The 24,956-nt window shown below is 34.0% G+C and overlaps 4 protein-coding genes across 5 annotated transcripts; 1 reads left to right on the plus strand and 3 right to left on the minus strand.

Moving 5' to 3' along the window:
* Nucleotides 1-979: 979 nt before the first annotated feature.
* On the minus strand, nt 980-2,766 carry LOC139854661 (parthenolide synthase-like). Its single transcript, XM_071843953.1, has 2 exons — nt 1,858-2,766; nt 980-1,735 (listed from the first exon to the last, which is right to left on the minus strand). The coding sequence occupies exons 1-2, from the start codon at nt 2,764-2,766 to the stop codon at nt 1,127-1,129; spliced, it is 1,518 nt and encodes a 505-aa protein (XP_071700054.1). The 3' UTR covers nt 980-1,126.
* A 3,723-nt stretch (nt 2,767-6,489) lies between these two features.
* Nucleotides 6,490-13,647, minus strand: LOC139855724 (acyl-CoA-binding domain-containing protein 4-like). Its single transcript, XM_071844976.1, has 18 exons — nt 13,398-13,647; nt 12,417-12,487; nt 11,708-11,771; nt 11,551-11,622; nt 11,246-11,440; nt 11,090-11,167; nt 10,708-10,803; nt 10,497-10,566; nt 9,892-9,953; nt 9,339-9,478; nt 9,107-9,233; nt 8,906-9,020; nt 8,645-8,733; nt 8,453-8,536; nt 8,171-8,353; nt 7,269-7,424; nt 7,107-7,166; nt 6,490-7,011 (listed from the first exon to the last, which is right to left on the minus strand). The coding sequence occupies exons 1-18, from the start codon at nt 13,554-13,556 to the stop codon at nt 6,835-6,837; spliced, it is 1,998 nt and encodes a 665-aa protein (XP_071701077.1). The 5' UTR covers nt 13,557-13,647; the 3' UTR covers nt 6,490-6,834.
* Nucleotides 13,648-15,934: 2,287 nt separating this feature from the next.
* LOC139855578 (psbP domain-containing protein 7, chloroplastic) lies at nt 15,935-17,543 on the minus strand. The gene is made up of 3 exons (XM_071844816.1): nt 17,154-17,543; nt 16,689-16,893; nt 15,935-16,380 (listed from the first exon to the last, which is right to left on the minus strand). The coding sequence occupies exons 1-3, from the start codon at nt 17,467-17,469 to the stop codon at nt 16,074-16,076; spliced, it is 828 nt and encodes a 275-aa protein (XP_071700917.1). The 5' UTR covers nt 17,470-17,543; the 3' UTR covers nt 15,935-16,073.
* A 5,038-nt stretch (nt 17,544-22,581) lies between these two features.
* LOC139855548 (pentatricopeptide repeat-containing protein At1g80150, mitochondrial-like) lies at nt 22,582-24,956 on the plus strand. 2 transcript variants are annotated; one of them, XM_071844782.1, is made up of 3 exons: nt 22,582-24,266; nt 24,364-24,418; nt 24,878-24,894. In XM_071844782.1, exon 1 carries the CDS (start codon nt 22,873-22,875, stop codon nt 24,085-24,087), a length of 1,215 nt encoding a protein of 404 aa, XP_071700883.1. In that variant the 5' UTR covers nt 22,582-22,872; the 3' UTR covers nt 24,088-24,266; nt 24,364-24,418; nt 24,878-24,894. The 2 variants fall into 2 exon arrangements, with proteins under 2 accessions (XP_071700883.1, XP_071700882.1); XM_071844781.1 differs by having other exon boundaries at nt 22,582-24,418; nt 24,878-24,956.

Here is a 24,956-nt window from a genome sequence, read left to right on the forward strand (position 1 = left end):
ATGACCGGTAAATTTGAGGTTGCGACTTCAAATTCTTCTGTCATGACCAAAACTTATCTACAGAAGTCGCAAGATCGCAAGTCGGCAATGCGTTTGCGACCCAACGACCTCGCAAGCTTGTTTAGTATGTGTTATTGTGAGACTCTAGTCGTTAAGTGAGAAAATTAATATTGCGGTCTAAAATTTCTCGGTAATGACTCATAAGCGAGGTGGGAAATTGCAAATATTTTATTTGGCAAAACGTCATAAAGCTTTTGTTTGACAAATTGGTTAATAACCCTAATATTTATCGTTGCATTTACAACATCATATATGGGACATGAGAGCAACCAAATTTACACATCAATACGGATCATTTGTTTCAATCTTTGTTCATACATAAGATAACCAAAACCATGTACAACAATAGAACAATGGCACACATTTTTTTTTTTTTTTTGTGCAAAAAAGAGAAATTAAATTAAAACAAATCCAAAGATATGATTCCGTTACAATTGATTCAGAGCGTACTGCGTCTGATTGACATTGAACTAGACCTCGTTACAACAAATTACAACGAATACAAATGCCGTAAACACCTGCACAACCATTGAAAGCAGTTGAAGCATTGAAACCTAGCTATGTAAAGCTATTGAATACCAAAACAAGAAATACAACCATTGAAACTCCTCAATCTTCAAACATAATAACCATTCATGAAGATTATTTTCTTTTTGTATACTTAAAAAAATAGAGGTAACTTAGATACCTTTTAAAATTATTGTCTATTAAGCTTTTGTAATCCTATCTTCTAGCTCTTTGCTAGAGAATGTTATTTTTTTAATAAATTTTTGTTGTTATATAGGAAATTACATTATAATCATCATTTCATTTTTTTAATATCCAATCAGTAGCAGAAAGCACCCGTTAAAAAGTTTTTAGATAAAATATTAGCTCGAACTACTGGTTAGCTTTGAGTAAAGTACTTTCATAAGGGTTATAGTTGCTATATAACATCATACTCACATTTATTTATAATAAAACACATAGATTATACTAATCCATGGAATATAAACAACATGGGAAGCACCTAAGCTTTCATGATTCACTTAGAGATTGAGTACTTTTATTTAAAAATACAAAGCGATTAGTAATCTTCCTCATTGTAGTTGATGGGCACAAGGCATAGTGGAAATTTCTTACGGAGAACTAAAGAACCCTCCTCTTCCATGTTCAAATCATCACTCTTCGCTTCGTTAGGAAGTTTCCAATCAAACGAGTAAAGAAGATTTGCTATCACGAACTCCATAGTTGTAGGAGCCGTGTTTATTGCTGGACACGATCTTCTTCCTCCTCCAAAAGGCATCAACTCAAATTCAACATCAAAATTCTCAAACCTTTCTGGATAGAACTCGTTGGCATTGTTTCCCCAAATGTTGGGATCCCTTCCTATACCCCAAACATTAACTAAAGCACTCGTATTTGGTAAGACATCATAACCCCCAACTTGGCAATGGCTTAAGCTTTCGTGAGGGAGCAATAATGGGGCAGGTGGGTGCATTCTGAATGTCTCTTTCACCACCATCTTCAAGTATCTCATTTTTGTAATGTCGAGCTCTCCTGAATCTTGTTTTCTTTCTGTCTTGGTTCGGATTTCACTTTGCAGCTTTCGCATTACCCTAGTGTTTCTGGCGATCTCGGACATTGCCCATACCATCGTGGTGACAGTTGTATCAACTCCTCCCATAAGTACATCCTGAAAAGCTTATTTACATTAGTAATTCCATCATGGAGAATCAATTACACGTTTGAAAAAAAATAACTTTAAAAGAGAGTAGTTCTTTTTTCTAGGTTTGTAATGAAAGTGTATTTACTTACCAGTATGAGTGCTTTGATTTCATCTTTAGTCAACCGGTAGGCAGAAGCATTCTCTTTTAATGATAATTCAATTATAGCATGAACAAAATCTTTGTCGTCATCACTTAATTCATCAATGTTTTGATTGTAATGGTCATCAAGAATCGTCTCAATATACGCATCAATGTTAGCAAAACATGTTTCCAGCTTACCATCGAATCCACTAAATCGGTCAATAAAAGAACCTAACCATGGAAAATAATCACCAAGTGATCCACTAAACATTTCTTGGGTTTCATCTATCATCACTTCCCAAGATGGACCATTAACCGGTTGTTGTCTATAGTTCTTCCCAAATGCCATCTTGCATATCACTTGTTTTATAGTTGCCAAAAACAAGTCGTTTAAATTCACCGCAATGTTTGATGGATGTGATGATATAAAATGAATCATGGTCTCGGTTTCTTTCACCAAGACATGGTTAAACAGTCTAGATCTCTTGGGACCTAAGAATTCGGATACCAATATCTTTCGCATATCCCTTCTATGATCGCTATGAGGGGAGAAGCTGATGTCCACATAATTGTACGTTAGTCGCTTTGTGGCCTTTGAAAATGGTCGAGAACAAAATACGTGATCATGAGTTTTGAATATTTGTTTGGACATGGCAGGTGAAGAAATGATGAGAAAAGGTTTCGAACCAATATAAAATTGCATAATTGGTCCATAGCTTTTCGAAAGCTGCCAAAGGGCTTGATGGCGAGGTTTGGTTAGTATTTGATGCAAGTTTCCGATTATAGGAAGTTTTGGAGGGTTTGGAGGAAGATTATAAGGACTAGCCATGATCAATCTTTTTGTGGACCTTAAAGTATAGAAGAAGATGCACAAAATGAAGGTTGATATAAGAAGCCACGAAGAGTATATCTTCATATTTTTATGTGGTGTTATTGTAAGTTACAAGTTTATTTATAAGAGTGGATGCTTGCAAAAATGAAATACCTACTTAGGATGCTTTTTAAGAAAGCAAACGCCCACCCTTAACAAGTTGCATTGAAAAATATGCAATGTCAACTCTTAAGATTCCAATATGAAATGTTAACACATATCCACCTGAATGAATTTTTCAAGCCTAAATTAACTCCATAGAGCTAAATTAAGATCGAGTGTAAATGAGGTAAATGAGGTTGGAGGTGTTTATGATCGTCTTCCATTCGAAATACTATTTTTGAATTGTGAATCACCATGTCCCGGTCTTAAACCTTTTTAATTACCTTAGCAAAATGTTGATGTTATTTGATTCTGAATGATCACGTAATGTAGTGATAATATGCTCTCCAAAAATTCAGGTTCAACAACCCTCAAAATGAGGACCGAAGTCTCATATTTATAGGTTTTTCAAATTATGCAAAGTGCGCCTTAATTGAATCATGTGGATTGCGCGCCGATCGTAAATACTATCTCGCGATCCTTATAGCATTGTTACTTCATATGCGTAACTCCGCGTATGATCAGAATGACCAATTATTAAGCTTACATTTTCATCCATAAATTACACGTTAAGTTTGTCAAACGTTCTATCTTGTAAAGTTAATAGCATGATTTATGCACACAAAATAAGCCCATATATTTTGTTAGGTTAATAGCATTATATGTTTAGGCTATTTAGGTAGGACAGTTGTTTTTACTTAGATACATACAATCTAATTGGGTTATTCAATAATCGTTTTCGACCCATTATATTGCCATCTTAATTTATGCTATGTTAATAATATGGTATACGGTTGTAGAATTTGATCATTAGATTGTTCCTTGACTCGTAAAACACTTTCCTAATCAAGTATTCGACCTAGTAGGCTCGGGTTGCAAAAAATCTTGACTGTGATGATTTATATATTTACCGCTAATTTTTGTTCTTTTCATGCCATTATTGGTTAAAAGGCTATATTTACATTTGACGATGTGTTATAAGGAAATATCATGTGTCTACATTCAATTCAAATGTGTACTTAAATTAAAGGGTTGTTGGTCTGGCAGTATTGAATGGGTCAGGTCCAGTTGTGAACATATTTTGTAAATTATTCTAAATATTCATGTAATTAAGTGTGGGAGTTTGCCTTTTAAAAAATTGTCTAGTTAATAATTAGTCATATAAGATCTTAAGATAAAAATGTTATTACCTCACTATATTATATATATATATATATATATATATAAAATATTTTATAACTAATTAATATTAATATTAATTAACATCACCACCTAACTACCTCTCATCTCTTCCTTATACTAGCCTGCTTGTACTATACCTGACAACTCGGTCAGGTTGGATCAATTTAGGTAACGGGTTGAAATGGGTCACGATTTAAACGGGTCAGATTTTTAAACGCTTCCAAATGAGTCGGGTTGGGTAACGGGCTGAAATGGATCATAAGTCAAAAGGGTCCTATAGAGTCAGATACTTATACATTTGATTATTTAAGTTTATGATTACGTGTTACGTTTATAATTACGCTTATACCTTTACATCTGATTTTTACATTTATGATTACGTTTGACGGATGAAACTTGTTATGATCTTTATGCTCGACCAATTCACAAGACCAACTAGACCTATCCATAATTATTAAGCTTTAGGATTTCACACCCACTTGACATATTTCTTTATATTTTGTATATGACCAATAAGCTAGAGAAAAAGTCATTGGACATTTTTTTTTAAGTTTTGGTATACATTGTCCAGCTTAATTTTTCTCAAGACTCATTTAACCCGAAAACTTGACCCATATGATCTAAATTTAAGAGTATGAGTCCCAATTGTAAAGCCTAACCACCACTGATTGGTTAGCACTGATAGCACGTGCCAAGTAATCTAGTGAATTTTTTATTTTTTTTTTTTGAATTTTCAACTAGTGACATCAGTTGATAGCATAATTCTTTTTTAGTGACACCACTGAAATAAGTCAAAGTAAAAAAAAAAATTGAGCTTTTAACGTGTGACACCAGTTACTCTCATTTCTAGAACAAATTCGTACAATATTATGTATTCATATAACTCTAAAATATAAATTCAATAATTTAATCATTTATAGTCATCATTAAATGGAGGTGATCATCGCACACCACTTTTTGATTCATGTACACTTTTATGTCATAAATTTACAATTATGCCCCTAGACTAATTTATGAAATTGAACTTATATTATTATTCTAATTAGAACTAAGGGTAAACTAGGTAATTAGATGTACACACTTTTATCATAAATTTACAATTATGCTCCTAGACTAATTTATGAAATTGAACTTATATTAGTATTCTAATTAGAATTAAGGGTAAACTAGGTATTTAGATGTACACACTTTTATGTCATAAATTTACAATTATGCCCCTAGACTAATTTATGAAATTGAACCTATATTATTATTCTAATTAGAATTAAGAGTAAATTAGGTAATTAGATATACATGGATAAAAAAATGGTGTGTGAGAATCACCTCTCATCATTAAACTCAAAAATTAATATATTCAATTGAATAAATCATAGCCATCACTCTCGACTCTTCTACCTATTAAAATATATTTTTATGGTTTGCAAATTAAAATCAATCATCCTAAGATAATATAATGGTTGAGTTCATGATATCCTTTTCAGCATGGAGAGTCTCGTAGTATACAAATGTTGCGCGGAAAGTTCAAACCGTCAAATACTTTTGTTAATTAACGGTACATGCATAGCATGTGAGGGCATTATTGTCAATCTTCAGTGAAAACTAAGAAGAGTAAAGGAAGACGATTATAATTACTATTTGGTTGCTCTTCAATGAACGTCAATTAGATGATGATTTGACCTTGATGGACCCGTTTTAGAGGATTCTGATGGATGTACAAATGCTATTTTGTTGTATTATATTGTTCACGCAACGAGACATGTGAACCTGATTGTCATGGTCATATAAAATTGCTAAACAAATTGTTTGCAAACGTAGTCTGTACTGCTATATGAACTGATTACTGATGGCTTGTGATGAATCATGATAGGTTTTGTTGCCAAACCTGGAGACACTAATATCATTACCATTTACCAACTATTCAGTTATCAATCGTTACCGATTATCTTTTTCAACATGCTTTTCCCATTCTACAGCCATTGTAATACATAGGGCACGGTTATAAGCTTTGTATATTTTCCATCCCAGATAGAACAACATGCCCACTTGAACAAAAACAACGATTTGTACACTTTTGGTAGACTACATACACTAATAACTACAGATATAACGATTTGTATACCTTTATTAAATTGTGATTTAAAAGTGATACGAGAGAAGATTCACTAAATTGCCTTCACATAAAGCATACATGTGCCGTAAATTAACAAAGATATTGGACGGTTTGGACATCCCACACAACATTTGTATACTACGAGGACTCCTATGCTCAAAAAATAGTTTTTGACTTGAGTAGTTTTTTTGAACAAATCACAAGTTGATATCCTCACAAGGTATTTCAAGTTTGATATCCTCACAAAAAATTTCAAGTTCAAAAAATTGCACTTCTGTGAACTTAACGTATCAGGCCCAAAATAAACATGCAAGTAATTTAAATACATCATACGTTACGGGTACAATTAGACCAAACAAATTCACATATCAATATGATTTGTAAGTTTGTATATATAATTTTTTTTTCCAAAGAAGATATCACCAAAACCACGTACAACAGAACAATGAGTAATGACACAATTTAACCATGGCTATATACCATCATCATTAGTCTAAAACAAGAGTATTCAACTTCAAAATCCCAAAGAAAAAAAATAAAAAAAAATGAAAAAATAGACCCACCATTTAGCTATGTTCTCTGTGACAAAATCAAAATCCTAAATACCTTATGCCAACTCAAACAATGGTCAGGAGACAAAAGGAAAGATAACTTCATAGGAAAATAACTTTTCGAAGGGATTTTGAGTGTGAAATTCACTATGTATATAGTTGTTTAATTTATGATTTTTCGGTAGGGGGTGGCGTCCCAGCTAGCCATCCCCACACTCCACCCGAACTCTGTTTTTGTTTTGCATAAGCTTCTTCGGAAGCAGCCTTTTGTCTCTGAAGGATTTCGAGTTCTTTCTGTAAAGCGTCCATTGTCTGTAGCTTTTGTCGTAGCTCTGCAACATCCACCTGTTGATTTTCCACCAGTAATTATTGATTACCAACTCAATAAAAATATGTAGTTAAATTACAAAGATGACTGGCTATCACCAAACACGAGTTACCTCTAGTTTAAAACATCTTGATTGCTCTGTCGCAAGCTGACTACGTACAGACTGAAGTTCCTGCAGAATTCATATATTTGCAAATGAATATGAATCTTAGGGTCTGCAGAATTCATATATTTGCAAATATGTTATTAAACCACTGGAAGTATATTATATTACCTTGTATAATTCTGTGTTCTTAGATTCAGCATCTATCAACTCTTGCTTTAGCTGAAGCGATTGTGACTTTTCATTGCTGAGAACTGATTCTAGTTCTTCCTTTTCTGCTTTTAGGGCAGCTAATGAAAGTTCGCTGACTTCATTAACTTCATTTGTCTGCATAATTGTAGAAATGTTAACACAGCAGTCTTTACACAATATACCCGTGCTTATTTTATTGCAATGAGGATTTTTAAGGATAAACACACTATCATGTATATCATGCTGTCACATAGAGCTTTTCAAATTTCAGGTGTATAACTAAAGGTATCAATTGAATACCATTTATTTTTGAATGGGTTGGTTCAGGTTATGCGTTCAACAGGTCACTAGGCGATCAAAAGTGTTATTGTAAAGCATAAAACCTTGAAATCATTATACTCCCTTTGTCCCTAAATAATTGTCCCGTTTCAAAGTCTTTCTTTTTGTATGACTTTAAATTTTTTTATTTATGCTAAATAATATTTGATGAAAACTATATGAATGGATTCGGTTTTAAAACGTGTTTTCATTGGTATAACTTTCACCAAATATTATATAACACAAATAAAAATAGTTAAAGTTAAAGTTGTACAAGAAAGACTTAAAAAGTCAAAGCGGGAAAATAATTTTGGGACGAAGGGAGTATTAAACAAAAAAATGATTACCACCACAAAATATAACTTTAATAATATTTGACACAATTAACTGTTCATAAACCATTATAATAACTTTTGGACAGAAACTATTTCAGGTTAAACCAATCCGCACTAAACAACCCACCTGACCCATCCGTTTTGACCCAGAAACTGTTTTGACCCATTATGCTACCCAGCCAATGTGCATATTAAGCAACATAGCTACTGATGTTGCATTACGGCTACCTGTGGCTCATTATTGTCCCCATTAATATCCCTTGTTTTTGCTTCTTGAGCAGCTTCAAACTCTAACTCGACATCTCTAGTGCCATTGGTTGCATTCTGCACACCGGAACCACTATCAAGGGGAGGCGTTCCGGTCCTAGTATCATGCAAAGTTGATTTGTGGCCGGGTTTCAGTAAGTTGACCTAATCAACATCAAAAACAAATTAGGGAACCCTTTGAACCGTCGTGTGTGTGTGTGTGCGCGCGCGTGTGTGTGATGGTGGGGTATGGGCTTCCAGTACCTCATTGTTGTATCGTCCATTATACCCTCCAAAAGAAACTAGAATGTCTTCACCGTTGTAGGAGCTCAAGACCAAACTCAGCCCCTGAACAAATATTATATATAACAAACCAAAATATTTTTTTTGTCAAAGTTGTGAAAGAAAGACTTTTGAAAGTCAAATGGGATAGTTATTTTGGGATGGAGGGAGTACCTCACTAGCAAGAGGAACACGTCCTTCAACAGTTGTTACAACTGACCAAGATAGCGTAGACATGTTGAGGACGACGGTTTCTGAAACTCCTGAAAGTAACAAAAAAAGACAGCATTATTGCATAGGTAGCATAACAGGAGGGCCACAGGGTTAGGTATCAGGTCAAAATGAGTTGGGTTGATAGTACTTTCAACCCAATTGACCTCGTTGACTAAATAACGAATGTACACTAGAGTGAAACTTCTTGTTATCAATACATACCACTCTTGTTATCTCCACCACCAACAATGAACCAACTCTCTCCAACGGTCACACCAGCATGGCCAGCTCGTGGACTTGGTATCTCTCCTTGTTGACTTGGTCTAGACCATTCCATCTAAGAAGCATGCATTCATATAAATAAAGTGCTAGTTGGACACAAGGCAAAAACATCAAACATGAAATATCATGATGTTATCTCACAGTTTTTAAATCAAGGACATGCAGATCATTGAAGCATGTTGCATGTGTGCCACCACCAAATATAAGAAGATAACGCTCCGCATGTACTGCAGCAGCATGGTCAGACCGTGGAGAAGGTGACACACCTCTGCAGAAAGAGAAAAATACATGCCTCAAATTATTGATTCTCATTATAATTATAATAATTATAACTATAATTATAAACTATAAATAGCTGCAGCAAAGATCTTACATTGTATCAATTTCATCCCAAGTCATGGTTTCTAAGTCTAATATGTGAAGGTCATTCAAGAGAGTTCTGTTTCTGTCTTGTCCACCAAATATGACTAATGTACTCCCTACAAGTGTAACCGATTGACCTCCACGTGATACCTGCAATAACAAAACGGTAACAAGATGTTATTCACTATTTCTACAGAACATGTACAGTATAGCTAAAATGCTTGTATTTGCACCACAGGATTAGCATCAGAAAATTATTTGTACAGTGTTGATTACGTGATAAATATAGGTTCCATGTAAAAGTTTTGAGATGATACACTTTGAAATGTATGTACGTATATCAGTAAGATTCATCACTTGTAGTATGTATTGTTTTGTAAAGAGAATGGATATGATCTAGATATTTCATATGGCTCCATGTAACTGACACGTTTTGTCACTTACCCTGCATCTACGAATCGATCTTTATGATTTTCTGGCACATAAAAATGGATCTAGATATAGTCTAATTACAATTGAGAAGTAAGTTATGTATATAGTGACAAGAGATTAAGAATGAATACCGGCGGTTTTCCATAGGTCTTCATGGTTGACCAAGTATATGTTTGCAGATCAAATGCCTTTACTGTTCAAATTATACATAAAAGAACCTTATCATTATAATTGTAGTTGTAATTATACAAAGGCGGGATAGCTAATAGAGTTCTAATAATTTTCAAGTGGCCACCAACAATGAGTGTCACCTGTTATGCAACTAACTTTTCGTATGACTAATTGACATTAGTTGTGGTAAGATGGAAGGGTTGGGTAGAGCATTAATATGTCAAAACACGCAGAGTTGGTTGGGTCGATAGGCATACACTTGTCTGATGTAAAAGAAATTTTAGTAATCAACATATTAACTATGATTATAGAGAAGTATTGTTATAAATCTTTGAATAAAGCAATTTCAAAGTTTATTGAGAAATAAACTTTGTGCGACTTTCACCCCTGTTTAACCCATCCAACCCATTTGATGATTCGCCTTTTGGCTAAATTTAATACTATGACCCGTTTGAAATAGAGGCATAAACTATACCAAACCTTTAATAGGTAACTGTGTCAAAATTGCCACATCTAATAGGTAGCTAACAACAATAACGAAAAAACAGAACAAATTCAAACAAACCGTTGACAACGTCAGAAGGATCCTTTGAATGTCCAGCAATTGATATAAGCTTATTCCCTTCCCAGGGTATCTACAGATCAAAATTTTATAACCATTGTTAAAAACAACAAAATGGTCAACAATGAAATTAAAGTTATGGATATAATTAAAAAGTTTCAGAAAAGAATCTCAAATTAATTCGATGAACATAAATATATATCCCCATACTGACCAAAGAATGCCCAGCACAAGAAGTGATAGCCAGAGGAGTCTCAGAATTTGCTTTGGCTTCAACCTTTGACCATGTCCAGTTTCGTAAATCAAGTGTCTGCAACAAATTATTACAGGAATTGAGAGTGCACTCACAACATTAATGCCCTTAAGTAAACCTAACTAAACCAATAGCAGGAATAAAACGGTAGGTTTTAACTCAAACTCTAAAAAAAAAAAAAAAAATGATAACTTTAACACCAGGGAGATACAGAATATTCCTCCCTATAGTCAACGTATAAGTTTGACAACTTGTGATTGACTTCTAACTCGATATAGACAACATAAAAAGATCATTTAGGTAACAAGCAACGGCATTACATATTGACCATATAGTCCCATACCTGAAGATCATTTAGGTAACGTCCATTATGATTTCCACCAAATATATACATTTTATCGTCAATAACAGCTGCTGCATGCTGCCAATTAACAACTAAGTTCATAAAAAGGATAAAAGAACCACTAAACATTAATTGGAACCAGAAGAAAATCAATACCTCGTATCGGGGCTTTGGACGTGGACCAGAAACCGTAGGTGCAACCCATTGGTCATACACACCGACAAAACCAAGCCCGTCCACCACTACATCTTTATCCTGAGTTTCCACAGAATTCCCATTCTCAGTTGGAATGGATTTCGTTTCAGGCAAAGTGACTTCGTTATTTGAGGGTAATTCTGTCTTTTGATTACGCTACAACAGATGCACAATATTCCACGTTAGATTATAGTTTATTGCATATATAATTACATAAGATACTACATTAAAAGGTTTACAATTGACCAAGCTAAAAGGAGAATTACATTCATCTCTACATCTACCACGGGGTCTGAAGTAAAGTTGGATACCCTTGAATACCATCCTGGATCTTCCTCCTGCTCGAGATAAATGGAAGACAAATTTAATCAAGCTCTTGAAACAAGCTATTCGAATTTAAGATGAATACCATGTTAACAATACCTCCAATATTTTTACAAAGAGGCGCATTGCTTCAATGGAAGCCATGCTTCCAAGGCCATTCCAACTGCAATAGAAAAACAATTATTACAATTCAGGTTGACCAACAAACTTAACAGTTTATGATTCCACAAATGTCATCATCCTTGAATATATATATATATAATCACTTTCACGTCCAGCAAACTGGCTACTTTATATACCACTATTACATGAAAATTAACTGGAACTTGATATTTTGCACATTTTAATTATTCAAGATCTACTGTTATCATTAGTGTATTCTAGTTTTCCATATGTTTTCCTTTTTAGAGCTTCTAATATAATATATCACTTTAATTTAATGTTATAATGTCCACGCGAACTTGATTTGTGGCCTTTATGATAATTTCCTCACTTAAAGGACAAATGACACCATATTTTTCATCTGTTTATTTCTGCATATCAACAAGAATATTGATCAGATATTATGGGTGTAATTCTGCATATCAACATAGATATTGATCAGACACTATATGTTCTTTAATCTAATCTTGCTACAAGTCGTGTGCTTTTAATTAAGCAGAAAGACGTGCTATGAATGTATAATCTAATCAATCTTGGATAGCATACAACTAGAAAACATTAAGCGGATAATGCAAGCACTGATTATTATTTGGTCCAGATATAAAAGGATTGGGTTACATGCATTATGTAGCAAAAATAAACAAACCTTGTCCATTTGCCTTGTTCAACCGGACTCCAACCTCTGGGTTTGGGAACATTACAAGGTCCAACAGTTGCCTGATAACAAACAAAAACCCAACTATCAAGCTAACCCTCTGCAAGCAAAACCTCATTGACAAAAGCCTGATAACTAACAAGTAATCAGCAGCATATCACAAAGGATACATAGAATTTCTGGGAGTGTCAGAAGATAAAGCATATGCATACATGTGCGCACAGACATCGGCAAGTACACAGATAAAAATGTACGGAGTAATATATTAGCATAGTGAAGTAACCAATATCAGAAATGATACAAGTATCCACAATATAGCGAGGAGGTGCAAACATAAATCGGCAAACATACTGGTCTAGTGAATGTGTTGGATAATAGATAAACTATTCATACCCGCTAATTAAAGTGAGATGATTAATCAGTTAGGCAAGAAGACGCATTGTAATTAAAGGGTAGAATTTATCATTAAAATTCTTTTTAAAAGTTTATATACTTAAACAAACCTATAAGTTTAAGAGTTCAACTATCATCACCTTCTAATGTTGAATATTCTGTTACTGACGTCTAAAGCGATCCATGCACTAGTCAAATTCCATATCTACATCATGTACATATTGGGATATTCGAGAAAACCTCGTATGATGTCACGATGCGCTCATGCGCTCATTCCATTAATATTAATATTTGAACTGAATCAGAGATTCATTGAACCAGAGATTGTACTTAATGCAAGCACAATTCTACTAATCAAATTCAAATACATCAATAATTTCATATCAGATCAGATAACCTTAATATCTCAAATTTTCAATATAAACAGATATAATTCCCAATATGGCTGATATATACATACATATAGCAAACATACGGTCATAAACCCTAACCTAATATAGTAGGAACACAAGCAATTCAATACGTTAGATCAACTAATGGAAATTGAGCAATTGGCAATGGTATCAGAAATTACAATACCTGCTGATACAAAGCGTAAAGCAACAGAGCGACGTCGTTTGAGAATTTGGAAGTGACAGCTGATGAATCAATGGAATCACCACCGAATCCGGCGTAAGTAGCAGCCGCGTAGAATCGATCAGGATATGCGAGGCCAGAGCTTATCCGAGCCATCGACATTGATTTTGATCGATCGAGTATGATCAGATCAAGATCAAATCAGATCGATGATATTAGGGTGATTTAAGTAGTAATTAGTGAGATTTGAATTGAATTCTGGGCGAATATGGTAGAAAATATTGCTACTTCATTACACTATTTACAAGTTTTTTGTTACATATATAAAATATAAAATGAAAATGAAAAAACAGTAAATATAGAATAAATGTAATGTAACAGTGAGCTTCAGTTTTTGATACATACACACTTAATTTATTAATATGATCTTACTTATAATAATATTGATTTAACTCTTCGATAAATTTAGAGATATAATTATAAATTTTATGATAAAAAGTGTGTATGAATTGTAACTAGTGTGTGAGTATCACCTCCGAATGTAATAATTATAAAGTATAATTTACGTATTTATTTTGTTTTTATATTGATTATTTAATTTAATTTAATGATAATTATTACTGTAATTATTAATTTAATATTAATAATAAATACTACTCGTATATCATGCTAATTTATTTTTATTTTTTAATTATACGAGTCAGGTAATCGGGTATATGTCTAAAACTATCAACCGACCCGTACCTATGAAAAAATTGAAAATAATCACCATATCAAGTCCTAGATCCATTTACTCGGCCCGAAACTAGCCCAAAAATATCAGGTTCCCCATCATTACGGATTTTTTTACCATCCTAAACTGAACCAATTAACTATGAGGGATTAAAATACATAATCTATCTATCTATTATTTATTACATATATTATATAAAAAAACAATCGCAAACTACATTAGTTAAAGCTCAAAACGACAATATTATCGGGGTTTTTTAGTATTTTAGGAACAAATATTGATATAACAATTATAATATTATAGTGGTTAATAAATAATGCATATGAATACATATATTATATTATTACTATTATAAATAATATGGGAGATGATTCGTACACCGCCAAATTTTAGCCATACACCACTAGTTGTGTTTTAAAGCACTTTACTGTACAACTGTCTAATGCACGTTTAGTGGTGTATGGCCAAAAATGATGGTGTACGAATCAGCTCCCTATAAATATAGTTATAATTATATAATCATAAATATTATAAATATAAAATATGAAATAATAATTTTAAATTTAATTATAATAATAATTATAATCATTTTACAATCTTCATCGTGACTTGACGTGCAATGAGTCTGACAATTATGAGCTTATTTAAATTCGTAAAGTACTACGTAAGTACCAAACCTTCACCAATGAAGTGAACACGTACTATTTGTTTTTGGGTTTCTTTATTTCATTTGTGCAAAAAATAAAATAAAAATAATAACATAAATAATAAAGAATTTTGTTAACGACATCGTTATGGTTAATACACTTTGATTTATTGTATATTTTACAACCGTCATCAAGTGACTAGTAACTGATATATAGAACACCTTAAAACGTGTTAACGACAATCCTAAGGACTGTCATTAACAAAATCTTAATTTTCTATTCAATTAGAAAATTGAAACCGTTTACCTATTTATAAAAATGCCTTTAAAAAGAGCTAAGCGTTGCATGAAACGTGAAATCCAAATGACTTAATAATGGAATAACTTAAATTCGTTATGAAAAGCATTAGAACCTAAACTAAACTGATTTTCAAATTGAGGAAGACAACAAAGTTGGATCGTAGTATTGAAGTTTAGAGTGAGTTAAAAGTCATTAACTTACCGCCCAAACCAAACCACCAATTCACCAAAGCTAGCTATTTGAACATGAGAATGCAAACATCTTTCTATTTGAAGTGAAGCAACCATACCAAATAATGCAGTTGACCAGCTGCAACGCCTTGTATCGCTATTAGATTAGATGTATTCTTAAGAGAGTGTTTTCACTTATTGGCCGGAGGTCTATTCGGAAGTAATTTCTTTATCTGTCGAATAGATAGAGGGATGACTTTCTCTACTTTTGAGAATGTTTCACTATGGGTGGAGAAATGACTTGTCTTTATTCTCTGATAGGGGAATGAAGAATGATTGTCTACATCTCACCTCTCTAAACACCACTTATGTGGTATTGGGTTTTGTTTGTTGTTGTTGTATTCTTAAGAGACCAATTGCTTAGCTTAAACTGTAACCTTTTAGTTTTTTGAGTTTAGAAAAACAACTAATTTACTTGTTAATCGAAAATTCCTCGACATCTCTAATATTTTGTATGTTTTGATAAAAACGGCCAGTTTTCAATCTTGTTCTAACTTCACCATACAACGACTTGGGTCCATACTTAAAAAGTTAAAAGGAAGATGACAATCTTCATCATCTTGATCAAAACACATTTATTAATTGATAAAAGTGTGTTGTGATGATCGTCTCTAAAATTTGTAGCCTGCTTTATTTTCTTCAACTCAACCACTTGCAACCAATAAATCGATGTTCAAATACACTTTGTATAAGCTGTATATAAACTACACCGCCGCACAATGAAGTCGAATTACTTGTTAATCCACCTGACTAAATACAAATTCTCAGACTAAGACGTTAAACTAAAAGAATCAGCGATCATGTAAAAGTCCGGTTTGAGCATGGGCCATGTTGATTCAGGTGTTTGTGCATTGAGAGTGAACAAACGTCCACCACGAGCGCAACAAACTGCTACATTGTGGCGCTTAAACGAAGGGCTTTCCACTGCAAATTCTAACACATAGTACTTGACTTTAATCGCTTCGTCTTCTCTCAAGTTTGACTTTATTAACGTTCCTTTAACATCCGATCCTTTGCTAGTAATTTTCCTGATAATAGCTTCTCCTACCTCATCTGGAGTTCCAAATGCTTCAATTCTACCAACAATCCAAGACAAAAAAATGTCATTTTGAAACCATATTAATTTGGTTCTTGATATGCATACAATTATAATGCAACAACTTTGACTTTTAAGTCAAAACTACTTTCTTTCATCTACAAAATTAATCTTTATTAATAACTTTTTTCCCAATGTGGCAATGGTAATTAAGGCTGATTTAGTCTACTGAAAACATATCCTACTTAAAGTTTCATAAATAGCATGTTTGACTTATTAAGGTCAACACTCTACATGACATTATTGTTTAGCTGAGGGATGATTGTAATTATGCAACATACTACTTACGTGAAATCTAGAGAAACAGGGGAAACAATGACGCTAACGTTGAGCTCGCCACTTGACCCCGGTGGACCAAACGCAACAACCGGTTCGTTTACATTCTTACGACGGTTCAAGGGTGGCAAATCAAGTGATCTTTCCATTTCTGCCTTGCCAGCTGCTCTATACAATAAAGTCTGGTCTCCAACCCAATTTTGTGGATAAATAAATTCTGGATATCATTACAACACATTAATAAATTAAGTAAAACTATTTAAGGTCAAACAACCAATTTCAAGCATCAAGCTTTTTACCACTATATTAACAATTACCTACAATTTTTTTATCCTGGTATCAACTACATTAACTATCTTTATGATTACAATGTGAGTTTACTTTTAAAATTTAATATCATAGTTTAATTTTGGTTTAAAATTCACCACGTTTGACTCAAAAAGTCAACGTAGATAAGAGTTGTTATAAGTTACGAACCAAATCCTTCTTCAGATTTGATGCACCGGCTGTAACCTTTGATGGGATAAAGCACATCAAGTTTGAGATTCCGGGTGGTCTCCGGTGACAACCCGAGAAGAAAACTAGTTGTTCCGACGAAGTTAGCACCAACGGCCACTAAAGCAGCTGATCCAATTCCGGTCAAAAGCCGTCGTCTGAAAGCAGTTGCTAACGGCGAGAATTGTTCGGCGGGTAATTTATTGGTAGGGATTGTAGTCTGCAAGTTGTCTTTCCGGTCACCGGAATTTTGTTGGGTCATGTAAGTCCGACCAAGGATATTTTGTTGAATCACCATTTTGTTCCTAGTGTTATTTCGTTTGAGCAAAAGCTTATCACTTTTTTGGTGTAGATATTAACCATGTATAGATATAGATAGCAAGTGATCCAGCTCATCATTTTTCACCTAATATAAATAACAGATCCGAAAATTAACGAGTTAAAAAACTGAATAATCGAAAATTAGAACCTATCGCATAAAACGGATACAAACAAGCTAAGTTAATCTAAAACAAACAATAACCACCAACAAGTTGGATAACCAATTTATAAAGTTAGCTAGCAACAACAAACAAAACTAAACTTTGAAACATTATAATCACCTAAATAATTCCCGATAAAACAATGGACGATCGGAAAACGTTGATGCCCACTGAACTGCCGAAAATTAGAATATAATTAAACTCGGATAACACTATTCTTCACGAGCCGCAACAAAAGAGATCTTAACCGCAAAAAATCCGACCCTTCTCCATAAGAGAAAACCATATATCCGACATGGAGATCGTCGTCTGGTCCAAATTCGAAGAGTGAAACCATAAAAAACGAGTCCCAAAATATAAAACCACAACAAGAGTCAACCCGACACCAGGCTGATGACAAGTTACAAACCAGCTCATCCCGCCCTTAAAGACCACAAGTATCTGTAAGGATCGCATAGCCCAAACACAATGTCCTGCAATATAAGCCTAAGAGTACATCCTTTTTTCTAAAACCAATTAGTGATAGAATGACTTCCCCTTAGACTTATATACATACATTTGTTTTTGTCCCGTGAACGATGTTGGACTTTGGTTTGCACCCTTACAATATCCACTACCTACGAGGGGTGAACCCTCAGTAGGGCAACCACAACTACACCACAAATCATTATAACCACGTGGTCAACACCAACGGGGTGGTGAACCACCAACGGAACTTGCATACGACCATGAAAATAGGAATAAGAACAATTCCACCTCATGTATCATTCAGTTGCCACCACCAAAAGAACGGTGAGCCATGATCCAGTGTCATCCCAGCAGCTCCGGCAAGCCATCAGCTGGAATCCAAGAACTAAAATGAACGGGGAAAAAGGAAACTCGGACCACCAAAGTCAATCCCACCACAAGAACTTTGGTGGCAGAAACCATGGCGCTGGGATCCGCCTCTGTGACGATCGCTCCAAATTCATATGGACGAACACGTCATTCATCGATTTCATTGAAAGGTATTTGACCTCTATAGGATACGTTTTGTAAACATTGCATTCTTTTAAAAAGGCACACCATAAATGAATATTTAAATCAAAGGTTTTCGACATTTGATGATTTCTACATATAGACAATCACCGTAAATAATAGTTTACAATAATACTTCCGTTGACAATGCAGTCAAAATAAGATACATGGTGATAATTTGGTGAATGCAACGTTTCCTTGAAAAAAATGTCATGTAAGACTCCATGCACATAGCTTGTCTAACATATAAGCAAACAGCGGAAGACTTCTAGGAAACCTGAGAATAAACATGCTAACAAGTGTCAACACAAAGGTTGGTGAGTTCATAGTTTTATAGTTTCATATAATCTGTATATAAAGGTGGATCACAAGATTTCAATTGTTTCGTCCAGAAACGTTTATCAAAATATTCTACAAGATTGAGCACCCTGGTAACTAAACTTTAACGTTATAATAAGTACCCCTGTTTTAACATACATGCAACCAACATGTACAATACACGCAATCCAACGTGTACTAAACTCAAATAGTATACGTCTGTTTTATAGTTCAGGCTAGGGTTTCTATACCTGGAACAGACGGGGATGTCAAGCCCTATGGATCCATATACCTCTATTCGCGCTCATCGGTTTTTATAACCGACAGTTACTAGTTACCAAAGCTAAGGGATTTTCGGTTCAAAAATATAGATTGCAAAAGCAATTAAAAAGGGAGCAAATGAAACTCACATTAGCAGCATATAAAGTCGTTCACCAAAATGTGACCGAAACTCGGATTACCAAATAACCGTAGATCTCAACCTAGAGAACATATGTTGATCAATAAATGTCTATCAAGCTAAGTTTGGTCATAGTGTATCACAATCCTAATGCTCGAGATCGACATACAAAAGTTATCCAAAGTTGTTTCAAAAAGTCAATCTGACTCAATACAATAGTTGAATGATCATGGCAATCGAACCATTTTAATATTTCACATAGTTTCCCAATTCTTGTAAAATTAAACTATAGTTTTTATAAGGCTTTTATATATGATAAAACAATCAGTTTTGACAATTGTTCAACAAAAGAGACGTGCCTTATATTATGATTCATTTACTCGGTTGGTAATATTCAAAAATCCATTTTATCAATCTCGTAAACAAGTTGTTTAAATCTTAATTGCAGATTCAAAAGAAATTTCAATTAACGTTAATCATAATTCAGTTGATCATATCTTTTAATCCGTTCATCGAAACTATTCGATATCTAAATGAAAAGTTATTGATTTTTCGTCAGCTTTCCAAAAACATGCATATCATATACCTTTTATCAGTAATATATGTATTTAATTCGTGATTCATCATAAACTGTTTAACGACGAAATTTAGCATACAAGCATGTATAAATATATATACTCGAGCACTAGACATGGATACACAATTAATATATAAAAGATAAAATATGAGTGCTTACGTATCAATATTGAGATTCAATATTGTAGGAAAGTACGTAGACGTAACGGAGATGATAAACACTAGGTTTGATTCATAAATATACCCCCGAACATTACCCATAACCTCCTTGGCAATAACCCATAATTTTCTTAGCTCTATCCCGCTCGAAAACCATTTTGAAAGTGACACGCTCATAACCTCGTCGTAGTATTTTATGTATAATACTAATTAATAATATTAATAATAATAAGATTAATAATAATATTAATCTTAATAATAATAATAATAATAATAATAATAATAATAATAATAATTTATATAATATATATATATATATATATATATATATATATATATATATATATATATATATATATATATATATGAGAGAGAAGAGGTCGAGAGATAGATTGAGTAAAAAAAAATGGCAGAAACGATCGAGCTTTATAATGTGACCTGATATCAGACCCCATGCGATCGCATGGGGAATGTGAGGGAATTCCATGCGATCGCATGGATCCCTTTTCCAGCTCACATTGTTTTGATTTCTTCTTCGTCGACATAATATTATAATATAAATATAATAAATAATTTATATAATTAATTATATATTATATTAAATTCATGTGCATAGTTGACTTGTAATTTTCGTCCCGATAAGTCGTACGTTGTCACTCGACTTCTGTCCCGGTTCCGGTTCTTCGAACGTCCTATCGTATACTGAGAAAACTTGCATTTTACGTTTTGGGATACGTACCTTTGTCAAAATATAGCCTTAAATTATCCCTAAACTATATCACTCGAAATATAATTTATACATTTGAGTGTTTTGGTCATTTACTTCTATAAATCAACGTCTCGCTATTTGTCAAAATACATTTTAAAATAGTGTTTTACTGTAGCAAAGTTACTGTAGCAAAGTTTTTTTATTGTAGCAAATAGTGATTTTCGAAAACACTGTAGCTTTTCGGGTACTGTAGCAATTCGAAAATACTGTAGCAAATTAGTGTTTTACTGGTTCATCTTAAATGTTTTAGTTAACTTATCTAAATATCAAACAGATAATCAAACCAATAAGGTTAATGCACAGTTTCATTTTCATAACACTTTGTTACGTTTTCAAGTTATAGCATATGTATCTATTTACATATAATTGTTTGCGAATCGTTGAGAACAATCGAAGGGTAATTGAATAGTTCAAAATTTTGAGATTCAACTTCATAGACTTTGCTTATCGTGTCAGAAATGTTAATCATACAAAGATTAAGTTTAAATTTGATCAGAAATTTCCGGGTCATCACAGCCTCCCTCCACCGAAAAGTGAAAAACAACAAGGTAGTTGAAACATAAAAACAAAGTTGAAGTCAAAATGACGCCACGACGAGTCAACATATCCCTATCATCCACAACCACTCCCACCGCGAGAACGATGGTGGAGAGTGGTCCTATTCGCCGGAGAGCTTGGCACCACCGAAAACACGTCAAAACTGCATGAAAAGAGAAGGAGGTGCCTGAGAAAAGGAATACCGAAGGGAGAAGAAGAATATGGCGAAAAGGAGAAAAAAAGGCAGAGGTCAGACCTTCGGCGAACTATCGGAGGCTGGATAGAAAAGAAGACATGACTACAAAAAGTAGGATGTGACGAGAAGTAAGTGAGATGAAAGAAAACAAACAAAATGGACGGAATCCGACTGGGGACGGAGCAATGCATCCACCCACCTATCGACGAAAGCAATCATACAATTGAGAGCTCAATCTTCTTGCATCGCACTAATCGACAACTATCAAACCCAACACAAATGTTGGTGATTTGCGTCAACAATATGATTTAAGTGTAATGTGATTAATTTGTTAACCAAAATAATCTTGATAAATATCGAACAAGTTCGGGAAAAGTGTGGAGTGCACACTTGTTTGAACTTATCTTGATTATGACGGGGGTTCGGGGGCAGCGCCCCCGATAGCGGGGTCCAAGGATATATAACTGCCATTCGGTTATAATGGAACTGCCATTCGGTGGAACTGCCATTCGGCAGTTATAAAACTCCCGATTTTTGGTTATTTATTGATTTTTTGGTACGTTTTTATCAAATTCATACACAAAAACACATATTCTCTGTTCATAATTATGAGTTTTATCCGATTAGAGATTTCGATAGTACCATCGAAATACTTTGATCTGAAAGTGATTACACGACTCTCATAAATTCGAATTCGAAACTCTTATTTACAACAACAAATATCTAAATCTACTTGTGTTAATAAATAGAAATCGCTACCAATAAACCATCGAGTCCACCAAACAATAAAACCACCTCAAGAACCACCTAAACCGTTGTCTAACCCAAAATAAAAATGGGCTAGCGAACTCAATCCATCCAATACCTAAATAATCAGAGAGTATTTTCGTTGAAGACTCAAAACTATTTCTGGTTTACCACTCACATTCCCACTACTCAACTACGTTCAACCCTTCTTAACCGCCACTAAAGCCCATCGTAAACCCCTTAATTCTACCATCACCACCACCACAATACAATTCATAATGCAATCATTTCATCTTCATTACTTATTATACCCTCCTTTTCTATCATTTTATCGCCAATTCACAAACTGAGGTACGTTCTGTCCCTCAATCAGAGGTACGTTCTGTCCCTCAATCATTCCATATCTATCCATCTATAAATACCATATGGCTAATAATAGTAATACATGCATTATGAGTTCGTCTAGGGTTCCAATTTGAATCTTAGAATTGGAGAAAAATATGCTATCTATGCGATTAGGGCGCAGATTTAGAACATACACTACATTCACAGTCTCAATTATAACGATTTCTAATGCTAAATTTAGTTTGACTGCTAATGATATTAAAAAGCCCCTGAATTTAGAACAACCTGCTCTTGTTAAGTTAAAAACAGAAAGAAATCCTGAAAAGTTGTTTAAATTGTTCAAGGATAATGCGCGAAACCGACTCGTTGTTGAGAATACGGTTGCGTTTCAGGACACAGTTTCTAGGTTAGCTGGGGCGGGACGGTTTGATTATATTGAAGAATTGCTCGAGGATCAAAAGGCGTTGCCGCAGGGTCGGCGGGAAGGGTTTGTAATTAGGATTATAATGTTGTATGGAAAAGCAGGTATGGTTAAACATGCTGTTAAAACCTTTAATGATATGCATTTATATGGTTGTAAGCGTACTGTTAAGTCAGTTAATGCTGTTCTTAAGGTTTTGGCGGAAACGGGTGATTTGGAGGCGTTTGATTCATTTCTTGGTGATCTTCATTGTGATTTTGACATTAAGTTAGATGTGATATCTGTGAATATTGTGGTGGATGCTTTATGTCGAATGGGAGTTCCTGAAAAAGCGTATTTGAGTATGGGACTGATGGAAAAATCGGGGATTATACCTGATGTGATCACGTATACGACACTTATATCGGCTTTTTATAAATCGGATCGAGCAGAAATAGGGAATGGTTTATGTAATCTTATGGTGATGAAAGGATGTTTACCAAATTTAGTAACGTTTAATGCAAGGGTTCAGTTTTTAGTGTGTAAAGGACGTTCATGGCAGGCTAATAGTTTAATGGGTATGATGCGTTATATTGGAATTACACCTGATGAGGTTACTTTTAACTTGGTGATAAAAGGGTTTTGCAGAGCGGGTTATATTGATATGGCTAAAAGGGTTTATTCTGCTTTGCACGATGAGGGCTACAAGTCAAATGCTAGAATATATCAAACAATGATGCATTATTTGTGTAGAGAAGGTGAATTTGATATGGCGTATACGATGTGCAAAAATAGTATGGAAAAAAATTGGTTTCCAAGTATCAATAGTATATATAAACTACTTCAGGGCCTGCAAAAAAGCGGGAAGATTGATAAAGCTAGGTTTATTATATCTTTGGTGCATAAAAAAGTGCCTTCGTTTTCTTCTATTCAATTGGGCATCATGGAATCATATTTGAAGAAGAGCTGACTCTGTTCCTAGAGGAACTGTTATTTTTTGTACAGTTTCCTAAGATATTCATTTTTTTATGGATAATTATCCACGAAAAGAGAGAGTCCAATATGTTAGTTAAATTTACTGTACCAACTTACTAAGATTTTTGGTGGAGATTTACTTGGAGATATTGAGGATTATCAACTTGAGTTCTTGTACATTTTGTTCTTTCCACACATACTTCTCTCATGTCCTTATAATAAACATATCTTTAATCTTTATACTTTATATAAATATTTGTAATTTTACTAGGGTGTACTTCATAAGCCTCGTAATGGACACAATGGGTTTACATCTGCAGCAATTTGTAAGTTCTGTAGATTATTGATGATTTATGTAAGTTATTGTATATGCTTGCCATTGGTAGTAAATCAATGAAGATCGATTGCTTCTTCGAAACTGTGGTAGGTGAACCGGCTATACTTGTCAATACAGGAGGCAAGTTGGGTTTATCCGATGGCTTGGGTAACTGATCAAAATGGGCTGGGCTAGGTCACCAAAAATAAAATTTACATGTTGAAATCGGTTGCTGACCTGGACACTTCTATAGTCCTAGACTCATGTAGATATTGGTTGACTTGGAAACATATTGTGTACCTAATACCTCTAGTATCTTTCTATCTTAGAGTAAAATATAGTTGACCCAATTATAAGTGAAAAGGTCGATTTTTTTTCACCTTTCTTTCTCCAGTATAGCTTGAACTTTCATTTTGTATTGAGCATAATTGAATTACCTAAATCATTGACTACCATGATGTCATCTCAGATCAAAAGTTATAGGCGGAAGAGGAACGGATGCTGCGGAAGAAGTACTATGAAACGAGGCATCCTGATAGGACGTTCAT

The sequence above is a fragment of the Rutidosis leptorrhynchoides genome, chromosome 6, assembly GCF_046630445.1.
Source record: "Rutidosis leptorrhynchoides isolate AG116_Rl617_1_P2 chromosome 6, CSIRO_AGI_Rlap_v1, whole genome shotgun sequence".
Classification (NCBI taxonomy): Eukaryota; Viridiplantae; Streptophyta; class Magnoliopsida; order Asterales; family Asteraceae; genus Rutidosis; species Rutidosis leptorrhynchoides.

Bases quoted from the DNA above. Each gene is read 5' to 3' on its own strand.
- LOC139854661 (XM_071843953.1), bottom strand. From the start codon at position 2,766: ATGAAGATATACTCTTCGTGGCTTCTTATATCAACCTTCATTTTGTGC. The intron at 1,736-1,857 runs GTAAGTAAATAC...TAAGCTTTTCAG, and splicing joins AAATCAAAGCACTCATACTG to GATGTACTTATGGGAGGAGT.
- LOC139855724 (XM_071844976.1), bottom strand. From the start codon at position 13,556: ATGTCGATGGCTCGGATAAGCTCTGGCCTCGCATATCCTGATCGATTC. The intron at 12,488-13,397 runs GTATTGTAATTT...GTTTGTTATCAG, and splicing joins TTTACGCTTTGTATCAGCAG to GCAACTGTTGGACCTTGTAA. The intron at 8,354-8,452 runs GTACTGGAAGCC...GATGTTGATTAG, and splicing joins ATGGACGATACAACAATGAG to GTCAACTTACTGAAACCCGG.
- LOC139855578 (XM_071844816.1), bottom strand. From the start codon at position 17,469: ATGGTGATTCAACAAAATATCCTTGGTCGGACTTACATGACCCAACAA. The intron at 16,894-17,153 runs GTTCGTAACTTA...AATGATATCCAG, and splicing joins CAAATCTGAAGAAGGATTTG to AATTTATTTATCCACAAAAT. The intron at 16,381-16,688 runs GTAAGTAGTATG...GATTGTTGGTAG, and splicing joins CCTGTTTCTCTAGATTTCAC to AATTGAAGCATTTGGAACTC.
- LOC139855548 (XM_071844781.1), top strand. From the start codon at position 22,873: ATGCTATCTATGCGATTAGGGCGCAGATTTAGAACATACACTACATTC.